The sequence below is a fragment of the Prunus persica genome, chromosome G5, assembly GCF_000346465.2.
Source record: "Prunus persica cultivar Lovell chromosome G5, Prunus_persica_NCBIv2, whole genome shotgun sequence".
Classification (NCBI taxonomy): domain Eukaryota; kingdom Viridiplantae; phylum Streptophyta; class Magnoliopsida; order Rosales; family Rosaceae; genus Prunus; species Prunus persica.
Window position 1 is genome coordinate 12,990,267 of NC_034013.1, and position 20,080 is coordinate 13,010,346.

General features: G+C 38.1%; 3 protein-coding genes across 5 annotated transcripts; all 3 read left to right on the plus strand.

The window, feature by feature from the left end:
* Positions 1,270-6,114, plus strand: LOC18776506 (probable aquaporin NIP5-1). Its single transcript, XM_007209410.2, has 4 exons — positions 1,270-2,242; positions 4,244-4,663; positions 4,766-4,827; positions 5,330-6,114. Exons 1-4 carry the CDS (start codon positions 2,027-2,029, stop codon positions 5,526-5,528), a joined length of 897 nt encoding a protein of 298 aa, XP_007209472.2. The 5' UTR covers positions 1,270-2,026; the 3' UTR covers positions 5,529-6,114.
* LOC18776326 lies at positions 7,309-13,617 on the plus strand. 3 transcript variants are annotated; one of them, XR_002271546.1, is made up of 13 exons: positions 7,309-8,987; positions 9,161-9,295; positions 9,391-9,535; positions 9,817-10,119; positions 10,518-10,776; positions 11,024-11,193; positions 11,314-11,424; positions 11,604-11,655; positions 11,788-11,891; positions 11,968-12,096; positions 12,181-12,270; positions 12,437-13,236; positions 13,327-13,617. XR_002271546.1 is itself a non-coding variant. In XM_020563330.1 (12 exons), the coding sequence occupies exons 1-12, from the start codon at positions 7,702-7,704 to the stop codon at positions 12,971-12,973; spliced, it is 3,321 nt and encodes a 1,106-aa protein (XP_020418919.1). In that variant the 5' UTR covers positions 7,309-7,701; the 3' UTR covers positions 12,974-13,617. The 3 variants fall into 3 exon arrangements, 1 of the variants encoding a protein (XP_020418919.1); XR_002271547.1 differs by having other exon boundaries at positions 7,310-8,987; positions 11,027-11,193; XM_020563330.1 differs by having other exon boundaries at positions 12,437-13,617.
* On the plus strand, positions 15,008-20,080 carry LOC18775769 (chaperone protein ClpD, chloroplastic). Its single transcript, XM_020564130.1, has 12 exons — positions 15,008-15,765; positions 16,235-16,383; positions 16,480-16,709; positions 16,839-16,947; positions 17,028-17,158; positions 17,608-17,709; positions 17,800-18,081; positions 18,171-18,268; positions 18,370-18,664; positions 18,826-19,059; positions 19,254-19,487; positions 19,602-20,080. Exons 1-12 carry the CDS (start codon positions 15,008-15,010, stop codon positions 19,923-19,925), a joined length of 2,946 nt encoding a protein of 981 aa, XP_020419719.1. The 3' UTR covers positions 19,926-20,080.

Consider the following 20,080-nt stretch of genomic DNA (forward strand, 5'->3'; position numbering starts at 1 on the left):
ACAATTTTACACCCACAGCTTTACTTGTTCTTTCAATAAAACGGATCAACAAAAGAAAGAGGGAAGCACGAAAATATATATATACCGACAAAGGGAGACAACTTTTGAAGGTGCAGGCTGTAAGAAGAAAAGCAGGGAACGTAGAGGCCTAAAGCCTATAGGCCGCCATGGCAACTTGATTCAATTCAAGAGATGAAGCTCTGCGACTTTTTCTGGAAGTTAGGTTAAATAATGCATGACATGAGGAAACAAGGACATACATATCTGTATTTGGAAATTATTTGTCCAGATATATTTAATAATTCAATTAAACAGTGATTGATTTTGCTTAAATAATGGATTGAAAATGAAAAAATATATATAAAAAACGAAAGTCTATGGTTTGTTTAATACATGATTGGGTGGGTGGTGGGATTATTATACTGGACCAAAAACAGGGGCTTTAAGCAGAGTTTCACAGGGCCAAGTGGGTTATGCTCTGGTTATGAAAGATGCCCATTGGCCAATTGCAATTTGCATTTCTCTCATCAGAGTCAATGAATAAAAGCGTGCACAAAATGTGGCTCATACGCAATTTTAGCCTTAGGGGTCCAAATCCCTCTTTACTATCATCACACGGCAGTGAGGCTTTTATTCTTTATTTTTATCTTTTATTTTTTAATCAATGAGTGACAGGATGACAATAGAGCTGGATATGCCATTACCATCCCTATTCCGTTTCACTTTCATCTTCATTGAGTAATAAGTTCTCCTCCACTAACGAAAAGAAGCATTAGGAGATTAACATACGTATATATCCAATTTTTCGGCAACTGAATATAACTTAGACAAATTAATACATATAAAAACTATGATATTAAGTAATATGTTAAATTTGAAATCGAAAGCCATAACACCAAACAAATTGGATCCACTAAAATATTGTAAACTCTAAACGAGACAGAATTTGGATTGGGATTATTAGAAAAAATTTCCCAAACATGGATTACCGACAAAGTCCCTTAATCCTAACACCGAAGAAAAATTAAAAACTCAAAAAAAAAAAATATCACTAAACTAAAAGTTAATCCATCACGGCAGTGAGTGGGGTTGGCTGTGTTCTTAGCGGGGTTTACGGGTGGTACTGGCAGTGACATTAGCATTGTACAAAAAGTATACGAAGCTGTTAAAAAAATGGATGCCATGGCCCAATGGAGGCATTGACTTTTTTCCTTATTAAAAATAAATTTGAGTGAGGTTGGAGTTTGGACAGCCTCGGTTTTCTCTATATATAAACGCCTCTGCATTTAATCCCAACACTGACTTGGCGACTGCTTCTGAGTTATATTTCAATCCCCACGTCATATATCTCTATCTTCAGCTCACCTCCATTATTGTAATCCCTCTGTTTCTTTGTCTCCTTCCTCTTCTTCTTCTTTTTCATCTCTGGCCTAAGTTTCAGTTTCAGCCTCTTGTTTTCAAATCCTCTGCATTTTGAAAAGACTCTGTTTTTGAACCTGGATTCTTCCATTTCCCCCAATCTTCCTTAACAACACATCAAAAAAATCATTTCCATTATGTAATCCAGTCTTTTCAATCCAATCCCACAAAACCCATTTCTCAAAAAAACCAAAAAAAATTTCAATTTGATTGCTTGTATGAATCTTTGAGTTATCTTTATAGTGGGCACTCTGGCTCTGCTCGTTTCTTCTATCCCTTAGCAACACATTTATAAAAAAACCTCCAAAGTATGTAACTTTCAGCCTTCCCATATCCAAATTCCCCAACCCAAATACCAAAAAAACAAAAAAAATCTTTAGCTAAATTTATTTTCAATATGTACTAGCTGTAGTTCTTGGTGTCACCCGCCCTGGCCAGTATCAAAAAGCTCGTGTAGCAACAATTTTATAAAAATCATCAAATTATGTAACTCCAATCTCTAATTCTCATAACCCAATTCCTCAAAAACCCAAAAAAAAAATAAAAAAAAATCTTGTTTTTCTATCATATTGAGAAAAAACCAAAAAAGAAGAAGAAGAAGCTAGGGATGCCGGAATCGGAACCAGTGACGCCGTCGGCGTCAGCCCCGGCGACGCCTGGGACGCCAGCGCCGCTGTTTTCAGGGCTAAGGGTGGACTCGATGTCTTATGATCGCAAGTCAATGCCGCGGTGCAAGTGCTTGCCTGTGAACGCTCCCACTTGGGGTCAATCTCACACGTGCTTCACCGACTTCCCCACTCCCACTGTCTCTCTCACCCGCAAGGTATGCAACCACTAGCTACAGGCAACATTTGACATTTTTGATCATATGATCGATTGTTGTTTTGAGTTTAGGAGATGTGGTTTTTTTTATTTGTTAATGACAATATAATATGTTTTTGTTAGTCATTATGTGCTTAACAACATAGCTAAATGGTCATTAAGCTTTTTAGGCTTTTAGGCTTTTTAGCTTTTATGCTTTCGCTTAGCTTGGAATGACTAGGACAACCCATAAAGGAGATTCTGTTAGTTTCAGCTCTTGCTTCGTCAGTTCGTTGTGTTGTCAGAGAACATAAACTTGTGAGTATGGAGATTCTTACTCCACCTCATAATTCAGATTAACAGATTAACAGTTTAATAACATAACATGTCGAGTGAAAAGTAATTGCAGTCCATAGAGTTATATATAAGAGATAGACATAAGCCTAAATGTTTGTGTAGCGGATAAACAAAAAATATTGAAGTTATGGATTGTGCCTGGTTTTTTTTTAATACCTGTTTGTTTGTGAAAAATTCTGTTTGTAACTGGTTTTTTGTGTTCATGATGGCTGCACCTGCAAGGGGATGTAAAATCCTCCAACTTCTTGTCAACTTTCGGTTCGTTGTTAATTTACTTTAGATTTTAATACCAATTGATGTGACAAAATTGGTGTTTATAATTTAAGAAAATTTTCCATTCAAGACAAAAAAAACATTTCTTGGTTTTTTGTGTGTGCTAATTGTGCTTGTGGAATGACGTATTTTTTTACTGTTGGATAGAAACGTGGAGTTGCAAAAGTACAAAAAAGATAAAAGATATTATTATTTTGGTAGAAAGATAATTCTTTGTTCAACTCTCTAAACACAAATAAAATAAATAAATATAAGAACATGTATTAAATATTAAATATTTTCACCTAACCCTAAATTAAAAATTAAAAATGATCTCAGAAGCGACTTGGTCAATTCTTAACAAACCCATAATTTGAATAAAAATATGGATATATATACACGCATGCATGTAACTTCGTATATGTGAGGGTTTGTATTATACAGTCTTGATCTCTTTGATTACAGGGGTCTAAGATATTTGTGGTCACTTACCGTTGAATGTAAATTTAACGGTTCACTCACTCTTGCACTCCTTTTAAGAAATTTTTTTGAATTATTATATTAATATCCAATGGTGGGTGACCACAATTTCTTGGACTCCTATGATTCAAGAGATTGAGACTGCTGTATTATAATAGTATTATCAATAAAACATGACAGCCCAATTTTATCAGTCTCCTGCCTTATTCCAACCGCACAATTAAAATATATGCAGGACGGTTCTGCCAAAACGTTTTGTATATATTTTTTAAATGAATTTAAGCGAATATTTCTACTTGTAACCAAATCTGGTAGGGTTTGTTCCACCGGCATTATTTGTTATATTAGCGAATTCAAGAACAAAAAAGACTACATGTCGTAACTCGACCATCACGACGACAATGGAAAATTAATTTCCTTATGGAAAATGTTAGGTTTATCACATTTTTCATATCATATTGTGTACCATCTCTCTAACATAAATGAACTCCATTGTATTGGTGGACTCTACTTCTATTAGAGAGGTAGTGCACAATGTGGTATAAAAATGTGGTAAGTCTAGCATTACCTTTTCGGAGAATATGCTTGCGATGAGGAACACTCAAACATTGCTTTTTTTAATTTTTTTTTCTGTTTTGTTAAGAAGCTAGGACCACTCATTGTGCGAAGCACTTTTTTACTGATGGATGGATGGATGGATGGTGGATATGAGACCTAAGAAATCAAAAGAAGCTAACCCTAGTACATGTTTATTGGTCAAAAGCTTGTTGTCTATGCACCAAGAACATTACATGTTTTTGCACTAAACCCTAAACCCAATTGACAATGGGTACGGGAGAAGCTCATAACGTGTTATATTATTATGCAAGGCTTTACTTTTCCGATGTGGGAAAATACTCTCTCTGATCGGATCTACGATACGTATTATATTCAGCTAGGAGCTGAGTTTGTCGGAACCTTCATCCTCATGTTTGCAGCAAGTGCCGGACCAATTGTGAACCAAAAGTACAACGGCGCAGAGACGCTGATCGGCAATGCGGCATGTGCTGGACTTGGGGTGATGATTGTGATCTTGTCCACAGGCCATATCTCCGGTGCGCATCTAAACCCATCTCTCACCATTGCTTTTGCTGCCTTGCGTCACTTCCCGTGGGTTCAAGTCCCAGCCTACATTGCTGCTCAGGTTTCAGGCTCCATTTGTGCCTCATTTGCTCTCAAAGGAGCTTTCCATCCGTACATGTCGGGCGGCACCACGGTGCCTACTGTGAGCACTGGCCAGGCCTTTGCACTTGAGTTCATCATCACTTTCAATCTCCTGTTTGTTGTCACTGCTGTTGCCACTGATACCCGCGCTGTACGTATATATGCATTGAATGCAATTTGATTGTTCACATAACATATTCTTAGCATTAATCTATCTTTTCTCATGCGGGGGTGAATTTTTGGTGACATGCAGTTGGGAGAGTTGGCTGGTTTAGCAGTTGGAGCTACTGTCATGCTGAATATTCTTATTGCAGGGTTAGTACTTAAATTATTTGCCACCTCTTTCTCTCTCTCTCTCTGAGAATGCTTATTTATATTCTCTAATTACATGGGCCACTACTGAAAAAAGTGAAAAATGCTCGACGAATATGAATTAATATTAGATTCTTATCAACATGTACTTGAAAAAGGGACCCATTATGGAAGCCACATCCGATCTTTACAAACAAACAACAAAAGCTTGTCATATGTTTGTTTTGTTTTGGGGTTTAGGGGTCGGCAAGTTGGCAGTTCATGGGCAATCAGAAGGGTCATGACTCATTCGTTATAATTACAAATAATTTTCATGCATTCTGGCGAAACGTCACATTATTTTGAAGGGAAAAGTTGGGTGTGGTGTGATGTTTGTTTCTGTTATCATTTTATCATTTAGCTGCTTAGCCCTACACTGAAAGTTTGATAGATAAAAGATTCCATACTAATAATAGCGATAACAATAATATTAAATATTTGTTTTTGTTTTATTTTGTCCTGGCAGGCCATCGAGTGGTGGTTCAATGAACCCTGTCCGCACCCTAGGCCCGGCTGTGGCCGCCGGAAACTACACCAAATTGTGGGTATACCTGGTGGCCCCCACCCTTGGAGCCCTTGCCGGGGCAGGTACCTACACGGCAGTGAAGCTCCGTGAAGATGAGGTGGACGAGCCTGTGCGCGAGGCCAGGAGCTTCCGTCGCTAGATGGATATAAGAGGAGTGCATATATAGGAATATAATCTCTTGTCAGATAATTCGACATGTTATGTGATTCGACTGTTAATCTAAGTCACATCTATTGATCAACAGTTTGATAACGTAACATGACGAACATAAGACAAGAGAATATTCCTTTATATGCATGGTCCTTGCAATTATGTATGAATTATAGGAAGATTTGATGATAATGAAGTAATAGCTTAAGACAGATTTTATAAAGAATAAGGGCGGGCTGGGATTATATATATATATATAGAGGATGTGACGCAAAGTCTTGCCCTCCCCTGGCCCGCGGCTTTTTACTGTAAAATAGTGTGCTTGTTTGGTGTGCACGACGGCCATCATCTCACAAGGGTCGTTGTCTTGGAAATGTATGTGATTAGTGTTTGTCCGGGGCCCTTTGAGAAGACTTTGGATTGGCTCTGTTCGTTTGCTTTGTGTGATGCTTTCTTTTTCTTCTTCTTGTTTTGGGTACGGAAAGCAAACTCTGTATATTGCTTTCTCTATTGTATCATCAATAAAACTGCATTATAATACATTGCTTCTTCTTAATATTATTATAATTTGGAAGCACCAGGGCGTGAGTGTGTATATATATATATATACAGAGAGCTTCCATTGAGGAATGAGATTTCTTAAATAAGCTTATTTAAGGAACATCTTTATAGAGCCCATTATGCATTGTATTTCACTAATTCAAACCATTTATTTTGTAGATATTCATTTAAAAATTATCTCTACCAAAAAAAAAAAAAACTTGAATAAGATATCATTTAACTACTCAATTGAAATATTGAAATTTTAGTATTTTCTTGAAGCATCGTGTTCATTAATTTTGTATGATACAACTGGATGTTCAAATAGTTTTCGATTTGTATAATTTTTTGTAAAGATGATTTATGAATGTAGATTTAAAAATATATCGTTTGGATTGTTAAAAAAATCTTCATAGAGGACCCTAAATAATGTCCCTCAAATAAAGGGATCCCTCAATAGAAATGTATTTGTGTATTTCGTTATATATATGAATAATGTAATGAGAAAGATAAACACATTATTGTATACTATTCGTAATAAAAACATTTAATTGAACATGGAGGATGAATTTGTTAGAACTTAGAAGTGAGGTTTTGAAAGCAAAGTAATTTTTTTAAGGGAAATACGTAGGTATACGTATATGTTAAGCACTTTGTTTTGGGAGTGATGATATATGTCATGGTTTGACACATGCACAAAATATAATTTATCAAAAGCACACAAAAACACACAGATCAAACTCTAATTGGCAGAAAATAGGAATTTATACTTCCAAAGGAACGAGTCACATGTTTTCCTGATTATTTTTCATTTTATTTATGTGCGATTTTTATATTAGGTACTGTCATACTATAGGAACTGAACTGATACTATCACTCAAAAAAAGTTCTTGTACACTCATCTATGACAAAAACATAATATAAAGATTGTAATTTGATACGTGTGTGAAAATTATTTGAGAGGGCTAATAACTGCTAAATTTCTATTCTTTTAAGGTAATGGGTTGGCAACGGAGTCTAGCCTAGTAAAAAAAGACCTTAATTTGTAGATTAGTAGTTTCAGGTTCGAACTCCCATGACACCTTGGTTATGTGTGCGTGAGAAACCTATTCCCCTTTGTAGTTTAGATTATAACTTGTATTTAAAAAAGGGTAATGATTTTCCCACTCCAATTTTATCCACTTACACTCTTTTTTTAATTATAAAATAGAGTGTAAGTGGATAAAATTGAAATGAGGAAATCACCACTCTTAAAAAAACAAGAAAAAACATAATGATGTAGCATGCACATCATGCACGACACGGACATAGGTTGGAAAAAAAAGTTGGAAGAATTGGTTGGATGCTGGGCCGAATGTGAGCTTGTCCAATAAATAATGGACTTGGGTGGGATCTCTTAGAAGCAGGCCTGGCCTCCAGTTTCAAAAAATATACAGATCCAGGCGAAAGTTACAACATTTAACCCGCGCTAAAATAAGAAAGAAATTTTGGAGGGAAATGAAAATTTAACGGCCAGAATACAGAGGGCTTCCTCTTCACCCTCTTCATTCCCCCCTGCCCTTTTCTCATCCAGTACCCGCAAATTTATCCATTGCAGATTTCTTTCGATTGATATTCTTGTCATGACAGATTTATCAGAGCACAGTCATGGCCATACCAATAATAACAAGGGAGACGGAGTTGCAATTTCAGAAAATCGTCTCTTTCACCGCAAAAGGCCGAGAAGCGCTTTAGGCTCGACGATTTTGGTCGAAGTTAAGCATCTGGATGTTCCTCTTACGTCTCCGTCCACCGGATCTCCGGTCAATTCCATTCGCCTCCATCCGGATCGCCCTTACACGATCGGCCGCAGCACCAACCGATGCCACTTCGTCTTCGCCGATCGCCGCGTCGGTAAGCAGCATTGTCAGATTATATTTGATTCTCTCAATCGAAAACTGTATATTGTTGACGGCACATTGATTTCGGGTCCTCAATTTAGACCGGAAGAGTGTTGTAGTGTAGTTAAGGCTTCTTTGAATGGGGTTTTTGTGAATGGGATTAGGGTTAGGGCAGACGTGGCGGTGGAGTTGTCAGATGGAGATCAGGTCTCACTTGCTTGTTCAACTGAAAATTCTTGCTGTAATCCGATTCGGATTGGGTTTGTTGTTGATGAGATTGTTTTTGAGGATCAACTTGTTCAAGATTTTAGTGACTCCCAAGGATCTGTCTCCGTATGTGCATCGGGATGTAAAAGGGTTTTTGCTTCCCGGGTAGACGGTTCTTCGTTTTCCCCCATTGCAAGAGCAAATTTTCTCTCGAGGGAGTGCAGGCGCATTTTGCTTAGCGATGATCCTATATCGTACGTTCGAAAATGTGGCACATATTCTTTTAGCAATGGATCCATAACAAGTAATGTGATTGGATCTCCGGGTTTTGATGTTGATAGACTCCCTGTTAAGGGGAAAAAATCATTTTTATGTCACACGTCAGACATAGATTGCAATATGGAAAGTAAAATGCAGTCAACTTCAGTCATGCATCACTGTAAAAGAGTACTGGTTTCAGGGCCAAACGGTGATTTAGCTCATCTCCGTGTTCATGGTGACCCTTTACATCCGCAAGACAATGAAGTCCCAGTTCCATGCGATTCTTCTGAGACCGATGTTGCTGATCGGAGTCCGGAGGCTTCATCTTTCAATTTTATGAGTAGGGATTACCCTCACAGTTTTGATGGTGTTGTCAAGAACAAAAATTGGAGTAGCAATGTTGGTTCACCGCCTGGCAAGAGATTTTACCTGAATCGCCTTGCGTTTATGGGCCACAACTCTTCAAGTCATCATTCCGTTATCTCCTTGCCGGAGCTTCTTTATCCTGTCCAAAGTATTTCACAATTATTTATTGCAACATTCACAAGTGACATTTTGTGGTAGGGTAACCAGAAACTTTTCCATACTTTCTTGTTGGCAGCATGTCCATCTATCATTTGTTTATGCACCATCCTTGTAGTTTTTCCTACCATTTAGAGTTTTTGATCTTATCTTATTATATTTAACTCGTGTGTTTCACCAGTCTAATTGTCTAAGGGTGATGTATCAATAGGTTTTTGTCATCCTGTGAGATTCCTAGCCATCTGCCAGTAACAGTTGCTTGTCATAATACTGAGAGATGTTGGAGTTCAAGCCCTGATAAAAGAACATCTTCACCTTATCCAAAATTTCCTAATTTAATTATAGTGTGAGTAATTTTTTTTCGTATATCTCATTCTTTAATGGGCACTTGTATTGGCGCACACAAGCATTACTTTTATTTAATGATTTTCATTGAAATAGGCATCCCCCGTTTCCCGAGGCCATAGCTTTCGGTAAAGACCGCGAAAGACATGGCATTGCTTGCCATCATCCAAAATTATTGGTTCTAAAAAGGGATGATAGTATTCGTGTCATCATTACCTCTGCAAATTTAGTGGCCACACAGGTGCTTGTTTAGTTGGAATTCCTGTTATTCTCGTTCTATTGATGTGATTACATTTCCTATTTGCAAAATGTCACTGCTTATTTATTTAAGCAGAACTTTGGGAGTGATGTAGTTGCAACTTGCAATTCATGTTTGCTGTGATTTTATCTTTATTAGTAGAAAGCCTTTTGATGATGGATACATACAAACTCCTTTTCCCTTTTACTAATTTAACATTTTGTTATTTTTTCCAGCATGTAATCTTATGCACAGATTACTAATTGCTCGTTATAACTTTGCAGTGGAATGAAGTGACCAATACCATCTGGTGGCAAGATTTCCCTCATAGAAGTGCACCTGATTTTTCGTCCCTTTTTACTCAATTTCACAATGGGGAAACAAATCAAGACACAAAAACTGATTTTGCTTCTCAACTGGCTGGTTTTATGGCATCTCTATTAACTGATGTACCTAGTCAGGCCCAGTGGATTGCCGAGTTAGCAAAATATGATTTTGGAGGGGCAACAGGACACTTGATTGCTTCTGTTCCCGGAGTTCATTCTTATAAGACTCCCTATATATTGGAATCCAGGCACTTCGGACGTGTAAGTGTTTTCATTTGTGTGTGGTCCAACATCTTTTTGTTTGAATGGGAAGCTGATTCGCAAATGTCAACGCCACCTTTACATTTCCTTATCTATAATTACAGACTTACCCAGAAACTTGAGTTCAGCCATTGCCTAAATTGATAGTAATATGTTTCAATGTTTTTCTTGGAACCTCTCCCTTCCATTATTATTATTATTATTATTTTTCTCTTGTGGGTAGGGAATTCAGTAAATGTCAACTTTTCAAGGATACAAGAAAGCTTTCTAGATAGAATTTAACTCACTTTTAGCAGATGCATTTAATAAGTTTCAACAGGGAAGACTTAATATGATTTTTTTTAGTGGCTGCTTAATCAAACTAGGTTTTTGATTTTGTAGCTAATTTTTCATGTCAGGCTGATCATGGTGCACCAGGGTCATTTGGTGCGAAATTCCTTGGATCAGTTGAAGCATCTGTGGTTGGTCTAAGCTACCTCTTTCACAATGCAAAAGACTCAAATGGTGCAAAGCTTAAGAAGCTGGCTTCATTCCTCAGGAAATCATGTGAAAAAGCCAAAGCTTTATCAATTGTTTTAACAAGAAACAGAAATGTACCTGCAGATGCAAATGCAGTGAACATTCTTGTTCCTGACTCCAATAATTTCTATGAGGGAGGTAAATTTCACATTGCTTGGTCCAAAAACACCCTCACTTTGATAAGATTTTTTAAAAAATTACTCTATACTTTTGGTATTGGGTGGTTGCCTAATATAATCATTAAACTGTGTGAATGGGGGTTGTTTTGCTCTTCTTGCATGCAGGACAGTTTAATAAGCATTGCCGAAATGTGTGAATGTGGTTTTAAGTTGTGATATTTCATGCTATTAGCTACCCAAGTTTAATAACTGCGTTTTCCTTGTAGTAGATTGTGTTCAACTTGGCTTCTTGCCTAGAAATGTTGCAAAATGGGTCTCTCCACTTTGGGATATTGGATTATTCAGCTTCTCTGGGTATGTCTGTCCTAAAGAAGCCCTTGCTGCAGCTTTAGGAGGAAACAACAAGAAAGTACAACTGATACTGCATGTGTCGCAGGTATTCAGCATTTATTGCATATACTTTGTGGAGTCATAGATTGGAGCTCACTCTATATAGTAGCATGATGTTTTGGATTCTGAAGTGGGCATATATCAGACACGATGCTGCTTTTTGCAGGGACCTAAGTTCGAGGATATATCAAAGATCATGCAATCTCAGCATGTTATTGCATTGAGCTCTCTGATTGCTGCAATTCAAAGGTGTACAGGCCTCTGGCGACTACAGGAGGTAATCATCAAATTTCTGAACAGTGTATTCGATCATTGATTATCATATACTTCCTCACTAGATCTGTTTTGCATATACAGTCAATGTAATTACGTAGTTACAAGCAAATGATGCTGTTCAGTGGCTTTCTAGTTTATGATGTCATTTCAGTATCTGATGAAATATTTTATTTTTATCAGATTTTAGGTCAATATAAATGGCCTGAATCACTTGACTCTGATTTTGTTTATGGTGAGTGTATCTTGCACAATCCTAATTTGTTTGTAAGAAATTGGAAGATGTATATTCATTAATGAAAAAGGGAACTCCAAAGACATGTTCTGATTATTTTTTGTTGGATGCCTTTTTTTTATAAAATTTAAGGCGCATCTTCTATTGGGTCAATCAATGCAAAATTTGTAGCTGCATTTTCAGCAGCTGCAGGAAAAAGATCCTCGGAATTCGAGTCTGAAGAGTCTGATCCAGAGGTTATTAGACACTCTTGCCTTTTATAGAAATTCTTGAAAAAATTATGCCATGTTTATTCATTGGATCTCTTAACAGTGGGGCTGTTGGAGCGCTAGTCAAGAATCAAAAAGTCCGTCCATTAGAATACTTTTTCCAACCATTGATAGAGTGAAGAATGCATGTAATGGAATCTTTCCTTCAAAACGCATTCTTTGCTTCTCCGAGGTATGGTGATCGTTTTCAGCCTCTTGTAATCTCTAGTCTAGATCTTACTATTTGTTGACCATACAAATATTTTGATTTACGTAGAAAACATGGCAAAGGCTCAGGACTTTAGACATACTTCATGATGCAATTCCTTATCCCTATGATAGAGTAGGGCATCCAATGCACATCAAGGTATGAAAATCTCCATCTTTTTAAATGATTACAGTTTCTTCATGTTTTCCACCTCTAATTTATCGGCATCAAATGAAAACTGTTTCTTTGTCCTAAGTTATTTGCATATATGATATATTTTCACGACTGTAGCTTCTTATCTGCGTTACATTTTTAATATATGCAGGTGGCACGGAGACGCTTCCACTCAAGGACAGATGCATCTTCGTTTGGCTGGGTTTATTGCGGTTCACACAATTTCAGTGCAGCTGCCTGGGGACGACCAATTAATAGTCCATTTGGTTTAAACATGAATGGACTAGGGAATGCCAACTCTTCTTTGGGTCAAATGCTTCATATTTGCAACTATGAACTTGGGATAATTTTCACCTTTCCCCAAACAGAGACAGATGGTAGTGCCCAAAAAAAAAGCACAAACTTGGATGATATTTTTTTGCCATATGTTGTGCCTGCTCCAAAATATGGGCCAGGAGACAGGCCTGCAACAAGGAAGGCTATGAGGGAGGCATTAGCTGAACTTACTGAGCAAGAGAGAGAGAGACTTATAGAAGCAGCTACAACCGAGGAAATTATGGAAGAGAATCCAGAGCCAGACGAAGATGAAGTAGTTGAGGCGACTGATTACGTTGCAGAAGAGAAGGAAGAGGAGAAGGCTTATGCTGAGAAACTTTGGAGCCAAGTAGACTCATCCCAGAGCTGTTGAATCCCTGTCTGGAGCAAAAATGCTTGATTACTCGGAGCAGAAAGAGTTAAGGACCATAGCTGCTTATTTATGCACGATAGAAATCTTTCTGTGCATCTCTCAGCAAGATGTTCATTATTACATCTTCCTGCTTAAACCATTGATCTCATTGACGAGGCAGGAAGTAGGTTATGTGTTGAGTCTTCTGGAGGAAAATATTCAGCAACTTTCAAAGTCACCAGATCATTATAGGCAAAAATAAAAGAATGGGCAAACCCAAAGTGGTAATTACATCGATCCTCTAGTATATTACCTTTGTATAATGAGCTGCTAGCCTGATTGTAACTCTAGTTTCATGTTCTTTGTGTAAGTAGGTCCTGGAAAGTCAGCTGAAAATGGTGCTGCTTCTACAAATAATGGTACAGTTTTCCATTTTTTAAGATCTCCTTTGCCTTCTACATTACGATAGGAATACTTGTGTATGATCTATGGCCCCGAATAAAAGCAGAAGGCCTGCATTTGAATACGTAGTATTCTATAATCACTTCATTAGGGCTCAAATTGATATTTAACAGACATGTGTATATGTATTACGTCTACACACTTTTAAATGCTGGACCAGGATGGAAAGCTAATTAAATGTTGCATACCAAACTTTTAGGGCTGAAACGTGGTATTTAGCAGAACATGTATAAATGCTGGAAGGAAAGTTAGGTAAAAATGTTGCAAGCTTGGACAGACTTAACCCATCGCATGCCCAATTAAACCCAACCCAGCTTTTGACAAAAAAACAAAAAACCAACCCAGCCCAGCACCCCAATAGGCATCTGCCAAGTCAGCCGTCCCAATCTGTTGAAAAGAATAAAAGAAAGATTATTTTTCTTAATGGGACAAATAACTTTTGCGACGTGTACAAAGAGGAAAGGAACAATAAAGGGTTACCGCTAGATTGACTTGGCGGGTTCTTGGCGTTGACGTGCCGCCCCACTCTATTCAATACCTTCCGTCTTTCTTTCTTCTTCCATTGCTTGCAGTCCTAAGTTAAATTTTCGAACCTACTTATTTTGTTCTTTTTTGTTCCTAAGAAGAAAACACAACATGGAAGCAGAAGCAAAAAACGAATTGCTTTTTTCTATTTTGTGTGGTAAAATATTCTTAAGTTTGGGGGCCGCTTGTCACTATTGTCCTTACCCATCTTCCTTGACGTATTCGTTAAATTTACAGGAAGCTTCAAACTTAAAACCAAGTTAATCTGACTTTGCTCTTCCAATCACAAGCTACTTCTTTTGTTTTGGCAGGCAATCATGTGCGACTTTTGTATGAGCTAGATCTGGTCACAATTTTGTCATGTATTCAAGTTTAGTAGACTAGATGTCGATCAAAAGCAAAACACATGAGAAACAACTCTTATTGTATGGGTTCATGCGAGGCTAAAATGTACAAAGAATTTGCACCATATGCCGAAAATAAACTTATGAAAACTCCAATTTTACTCTTGATTCAAACACTCCACTATTCTTACCACTAAATCAAATGATCAATGACAATTATTGAGTTTTTAGCATAAATAATCACAACATAACTATCAAATTAGACAAGTAGAACTTAGTCAAAATTCGATGCTAAAACCCCTTTTAAAAAGTACTCTTTTTTTTTTTTTTGGTCAATACCTTTTAAGCAGTACTTCAATCCTCTTCAAAAATTACATTCTGACTCGAGTTTTTTTTTTCTTCCTATATTAGTATACTAAGGGGATTTTTGACTACTTTGGTTTAAGTGGCATTGATGTGGGTGGACAGGAGAAATGCATTAACTAGAAGCAAAAAACGAGTCTTTGCTTGCAAATGAAGGGATGTCGTCGGACGTGGTTAACAACAGCATCAAACACTTTTCTTCGGCCTTGAGCTCTTAATAACAGATTGATCAATATAAGATATTTAGACGAAAGTTCTCCATTATTCTTTATACTATTTTTGAAAGCAAAGCGAAGCAAAACCTTCCCACCTCAAAGCCCTCTCTCTCTCTGTGGCCCGAGAAAATTTAGAGTTCAGAAGAATGCAAGTTTCATCGTCTTCATCCTCTGTGCTGATACCATCACTTCAATGGAGGGCTCCATCTCACCAGACATCATTTCCTTACTTTCCATTACAATCTGTTAACACTTGTATTAGCAGTTGCTGCTGTGCTCAATTTCATCACCACCATGATCGCAGCAGAAGCAGCAGCAGCCAAGTCTTCTCTATCTACCCAATTCGCCTCATCAACCCATCAACCCCTTTCTCCTCTTCTTTCTTCTCTCAATTTAAAGCTCGTCCCTTTCCCAGCGGCTCAACCGCCAGGAGAAGAAGCAAGCTTCGAATCGTCTCCGAGGTCTTTGAACGATTCACAGAGCGAGCAATCCAAGCCGTCATCTTTTCCCAAAGAGAAGCCAGAGCGCTTGGCAGACACATGGTCTTCACCCAACATCTTCTTCTGGGTTTGATCGCCGAGGAGGAACAGCACCGTCATCTTCATCCTACTTCCAATGGCTTTCTTGGGTCTGGCATCACCATTGACCAGGCTCGCGAAGCTGTTCAGAGCATTTGGCATCACCATGGTCAAAGTCAAACTGCTTCTGCTGACCTTGTTCCTAATGCTAGTCCTGGTCGAGCTGCTTCTGCTACTGATGTCCCCTTTTCAATTAGCACGAAGCGGGTGCTTGAGGCTGCGCTTGAGTATTCAAGAGCCAGAGCTCATAATTTCATTGCACCAGAGCACATTGCCATTGGCTTATTCACTGCTGATGATGGAAGTGCTGGTCAGGTCCTTAAAAGGTATTTTCTTGTGAGTTGTGACCCATTTCTCACTTCCATTTTCCTTTTTCTACTTTTGTTGCTCAGCCACTTTCAGCTTTAATTTCCATTTATGAACTGTATTTGGTTTTTGGGTTGATAAGTATGTTGTTTTCCTTCTTTATCTAATACCCTGCTGTCCTAGAAAGGCAATGAGGATAATCTGATTTCAGATTCTGACAAAAACTTTTTTCCTTGTGGATTTTTCATATTATCTGCCTATGTGTAGGGCTGTAACTACATTAAACATTTTTCATACTTCAATAAATTTGCATGCTATATGACCAAAATCTTCTATCTTGCTAGTGAAATTGTATAACCGAGAGAGAGAGAGAGTACACTGCCATGTGCATGAGCTGCATTTACATGATTTTAGATATGGGGGTTTAAAGTTCAAATTTATACATGCCAATTTTCAATTCTGAAGCCTACTAAATGAATGTGATTTCAGACTGGGGGTAGATGTAAACCAGTTGTTAGCTGAGGCAACCTCCAGACTTCAAGTAGAGCTTGCCAGAGATGGTAGAGAACCATCTGGTGGATTTCAAAAAACTTTTTCCAAAAAATCGTCTGCTAAGATATCCTCTGAGAATACAAAAGGTAAGAAGTAAGTTTGCTCATCTCTGTTTAGTTTTTTTTCTTTTAAAAAAATTACAAAATCAGAGGGGATGCCCTGTAATTCCACTGTCCTTCCAGAGGAAAGTGTTTTGGACCAATTCTGTGTGGATCTTACTGCCCGTGCTAGTGAGGGACTCATCGATCCTGTTATTGGCCGAGATACTGAAGTGCAGAGAATTATTCAGATACTTTGTCGCAGATCCAAAAATAACCCCATTCTTCTTGGTGAAAGTGGGGTCGGAAAGACGGCCATTGTTGAAGGACTGGCGATTAGTATTGCACAGGCAGATGTCCCTGCTTTTCTCCTGGTGTGTTCTCACATATGATCATATTTGTATAGTTCTTCTAGCTCTACACGCTCATCCAAATGCAGTTACATATTATTGAATTTAATAAAGCTGTATATTACATATTTGATTAGCCTTATTGTTCCACAGACAAAACGTGTGATGTCCTTGGATATAGCTCTATTAATGGCTGGTTCAAAGGAGAGGGGAGAATTGGAGGCGCGTGTTACCACATTGTTAAGTGACATACAAAAATCAGGTGAATACACTTTATTTGTGTTTTCATACAGCAAAAGAGTCGGTTCCCTTGTGCTCATTCATGATGTGCTTACATTGCAGGAAACATTATTCTTTTTATTGATGAAGTACATACCCTTATTGAGTCTGGAACAGTTGGACGAGGAAATAAGGGGTCTGGTCTTGGCATTGCTAATCTAATAAAACCGTCACTTGGGAGGGGTCAATTACAGGTTATCTGTTTATTTCCCGGTTCATATAATCTTACTTGATATGTTATCTTAGTGACCATTACAGTCCTCCTATACTGACATGCCATCTGTAATTTTCATTGCAAGTGTGCCTCTAGTAGTTAATAGTAAATCTAGTTAGTGAAGGCACACCTAACACTTAAATGGCACCCATTAATAATCGACATGACTGGTCATAGACTTGTCCTTCTAAATAAAAGGCATACTGTTGTATGCTTGGCCTATGGCATATTGCTTAGCACTTAATCTATGGGGTTATGCTTAGTGTTTGACCCAGAGATCCTATGAAGAAAGGGCCTCATACAATGAATTGAGGGGAAGTCAAAGAGGATGCTAGAGAAACATCTCCTTCTTCTGTGTTTAAGATATCTGCTTGTTTTCTAAGTTCTTTAAGCGTAGTATAAGTTGCATTAACATTCCACTGTTTGCAGTGTATTGCAGCCACCACTATAGATGAATACAGGATGCATCTTGAAAAGGATAAAGCATTTGTTCGAAGATTACAACCTGTGTGGATTAATGAACCAAGCCAGGTCTTTTTCAATATATATTTTCATCTTATCATAAGTAGAGTGGTTAGTCATTGTATAATTCATAACTAGATATTATATGAAATTTTTTAGGATGATGCGGTTAGGATTCTATTAGGTCTGCGTGAGAAATATGAGGCCCATCACAATTGCAGATACGAACCAGAAGCCATTGATGCCGCTGTGTATCTGGCAGCAAGATATATAGCTGATAGATATCTACCTGATAAAGCTATTGATCTCATTGATGAGGCGGGAAGTAGAGCTCGAATGGAAGCTTTTAAGAGGAAAAGAGAACAGCAAATTGGTATACTTTCAAAGTCACCGGATGATTATTGGCAAGAAATTCGAACTGTTCAGGCTATGCATGAAGTGGTAATGACATTACTCCTGAGTTCTATCATATACTTACCTCGTTAAATGATCCTCTAATAATGTTAGTGTTATGAATTTAATATAAGCAGGTCCTAGCGAGTGAATTGAAAAATGGCACTGCCCCTAGTGTGGATGATACGAAAGAACCTATTCTAGACTCCTTTTCATCTTCCACAGCAGACAATGAGTACGGTTTTTGGCCCTGAAAGTATGTATGGAGGGCAGTGGGCCTTTCCCCTAGGTCTCAGAATGATATTTAACTGGATTTCTTGCTAATATATTTTTCAGACCTACAGTGGTGAGATCAGATGATATAGCAGCAGTTGCCTCACTGTGGTCAGGAATCCCTCTTCAGCAGCTCACTGCTGATGACAGAATGCTTCTGGTGGGTCTTGATGAGAAGCTTAGGAAGCGGATTGTTGGTCAAGAAGAGGCTGTTGATGCCATTTCTCGAGCTGTTAAGAGATCCCGCGTTGGACTGAAGGATCCTAACAGACCCATCGCAGCACTGCTCTTTTGTGGTCCTACTGGGGTTGGCAAAACTGAATTAACAAAAGCTTTGGCTGCATGTTATTTTGGATCGGTAAGTCTTCAGTCTTTATTTAGAAGGTATTCTATCTACATTGGATAATTGTTTCGACTAAAAATGCAATGGAACCTTGATGGAGTCAAGAGTGAGATGAGGTGTAGGCATACATTCAATCTAAATCAATTTTTGTGTTATCCTTGATGTTATTGTTACAGGAAGAAGCCATGCTACGGTTTGACATGAGTGAATATATGGAGCGGCATTCTGTCAGCAAATTAATAGGGTCACCCCCAGGTTATGTTGGCTATGGAGAGGGAGGCACTCTGACTGAAGCTATTAGAAGGCGGCCTTTTACAGTGGTTGTGCTTGATGAAATAGAGAAAGCCCATCCAGATATCTTCAACATCCTTCTCCAAATGTTTGAAGATGGCCACCTCACTGATGCTCAGGTTTGTGGCCTTTGTCATTTAGTTAGTTAGATTCTTAGCTGAATGCAAGGAAAATTATTACTTGGTTGCTCCATAATTTTTTTTTGGGTCGGGCTGGGGGGAGGGAGATTCTTCAAGTAAGTTTTGTGTTTACTTTCTTCCTTACTACGGTCTTTGATCATTGTCTCATTTGGTTTAAAATTTGGGTTTGATAGGGTCGGAGAGTATCATTTAAAAATGCATTGGTAGTGATGACGTCCAATGTGGGATCTACTATCATTGCAAAGGGTAGACAGAGTTCCATTGGCTTCGTGCTTGCAGATGATGAGGTAACTTCTTATGCTGGAATAAAAGCAACAGTAATGGAAGAACTCAAGACATATTTTCGTCCAGAGTTGCTGAACAGGATAGATGAAGTAGTTGTATTCCATCCCCTTCAAAAGGCTCAGGTTTGTCATCTTCCGTTGATTTGAAGGAATCAATGTAAACTATAGATGAGTGTTGAATTAATATGGCTTGATGTTTGAGTTACACGATTGATTTACATAATTTGTTTATCGTAGATGCTCGAGATTGTAAATTTGATGCTACAAGAGGTGAAGAAAAGGCTAATGTCTCTGGGAATGGGATTGGAGGTGTCTCAATCAGTGAAGGACCTCATATGTGAGCAAGGCTATGACCGGTTTTATGGTGCCCGTCCTCTTAGGAGGGCAATTACATCAATAATTGAAGATCCGTTGAGCGAAGCGCTTCTTGCCGGAGGTTACAAGCCTGGTGAGACTGTCATTATCGATTTAGATGCTACCGGAAACCCTTTTGTAAGAAATGGATCAGATCAGAGTGTCCACATATCTAATACCAGTATACAACATCCATCTTGTAGTTAATCCATATAATCTTATGATCTTTTCGTAATAGGCATGCGCACAAGTTTTGTTGAAGTGCATAGGTGATTTATTAATTGTATATAAGAATCAATGAAGCATTTGTTACAAGTCATTTATAGAAACAAACAATTGGTACACTACCGCTTTTTCTTCCA

Coding starts and splice junctions, on each gene's coding strand:
- LOC18776326 (XM_020563330.1), top strand. CDS start 7,702: ATGACAGATTTATCAGAGCACAGTCATGGCCATACCAATAATAACAAG. Junction 10,777..11,023: donor CAATAATTTCTATGAGGGAG/GTAAATTTCACA, acceptor TTTTCCTTGTAG/TAGATTGTGTTCAACTTGGC. Junction 11,892..11,967: donor CTGAAGAGTCTGATCCAGAG/GTTATTAGACAC, acceptor ATCTCTTAACAG/TGGGGCTGTTGGAGCGCTAG.
- LOC18776506 (XM_007209410.2), top strand. CDS start 2,027: ATGCCGGAATCGGAACCAGTGACGCCGTCGGCGTCAGCCCCGGCGACG. Junction 4,664..4,765: donor TTGCCACTGATACCCGCGCT/GTACGTATATAT, acceptor GGTGACATGCAG/TTGGGAGAGTTGGCTGGTTT. Junction 4,828..5,329: donor CTGAATATTCTTATTGCAGG/GTTAGTACTTAA, acceptor TTGTCCTGGCAG/GCCATCGAGTGGTGGTTCAA.
- LOC18775769 (XM_020564130.1), top strand. CDS start 15,008: ATGCAAGTTTCATCGTCTTCATCCTCTGTGCTGATACCATCACTTCAA. Junction 16,710..16,838: donor ATGTCCCTGCTTTTCTCCTG/GTGTGTTCTCAC, acceptor ATTGTTCCACAG/ACAAAACGTGTGATGTCCTT. Junction 19,060..19,253: donor GCCACCTCACTGATGCTCAG/GTTTGTGGCCTT, acceptor TGGGTTTGATAG/GGTCGGAGAGTATCATTTAA.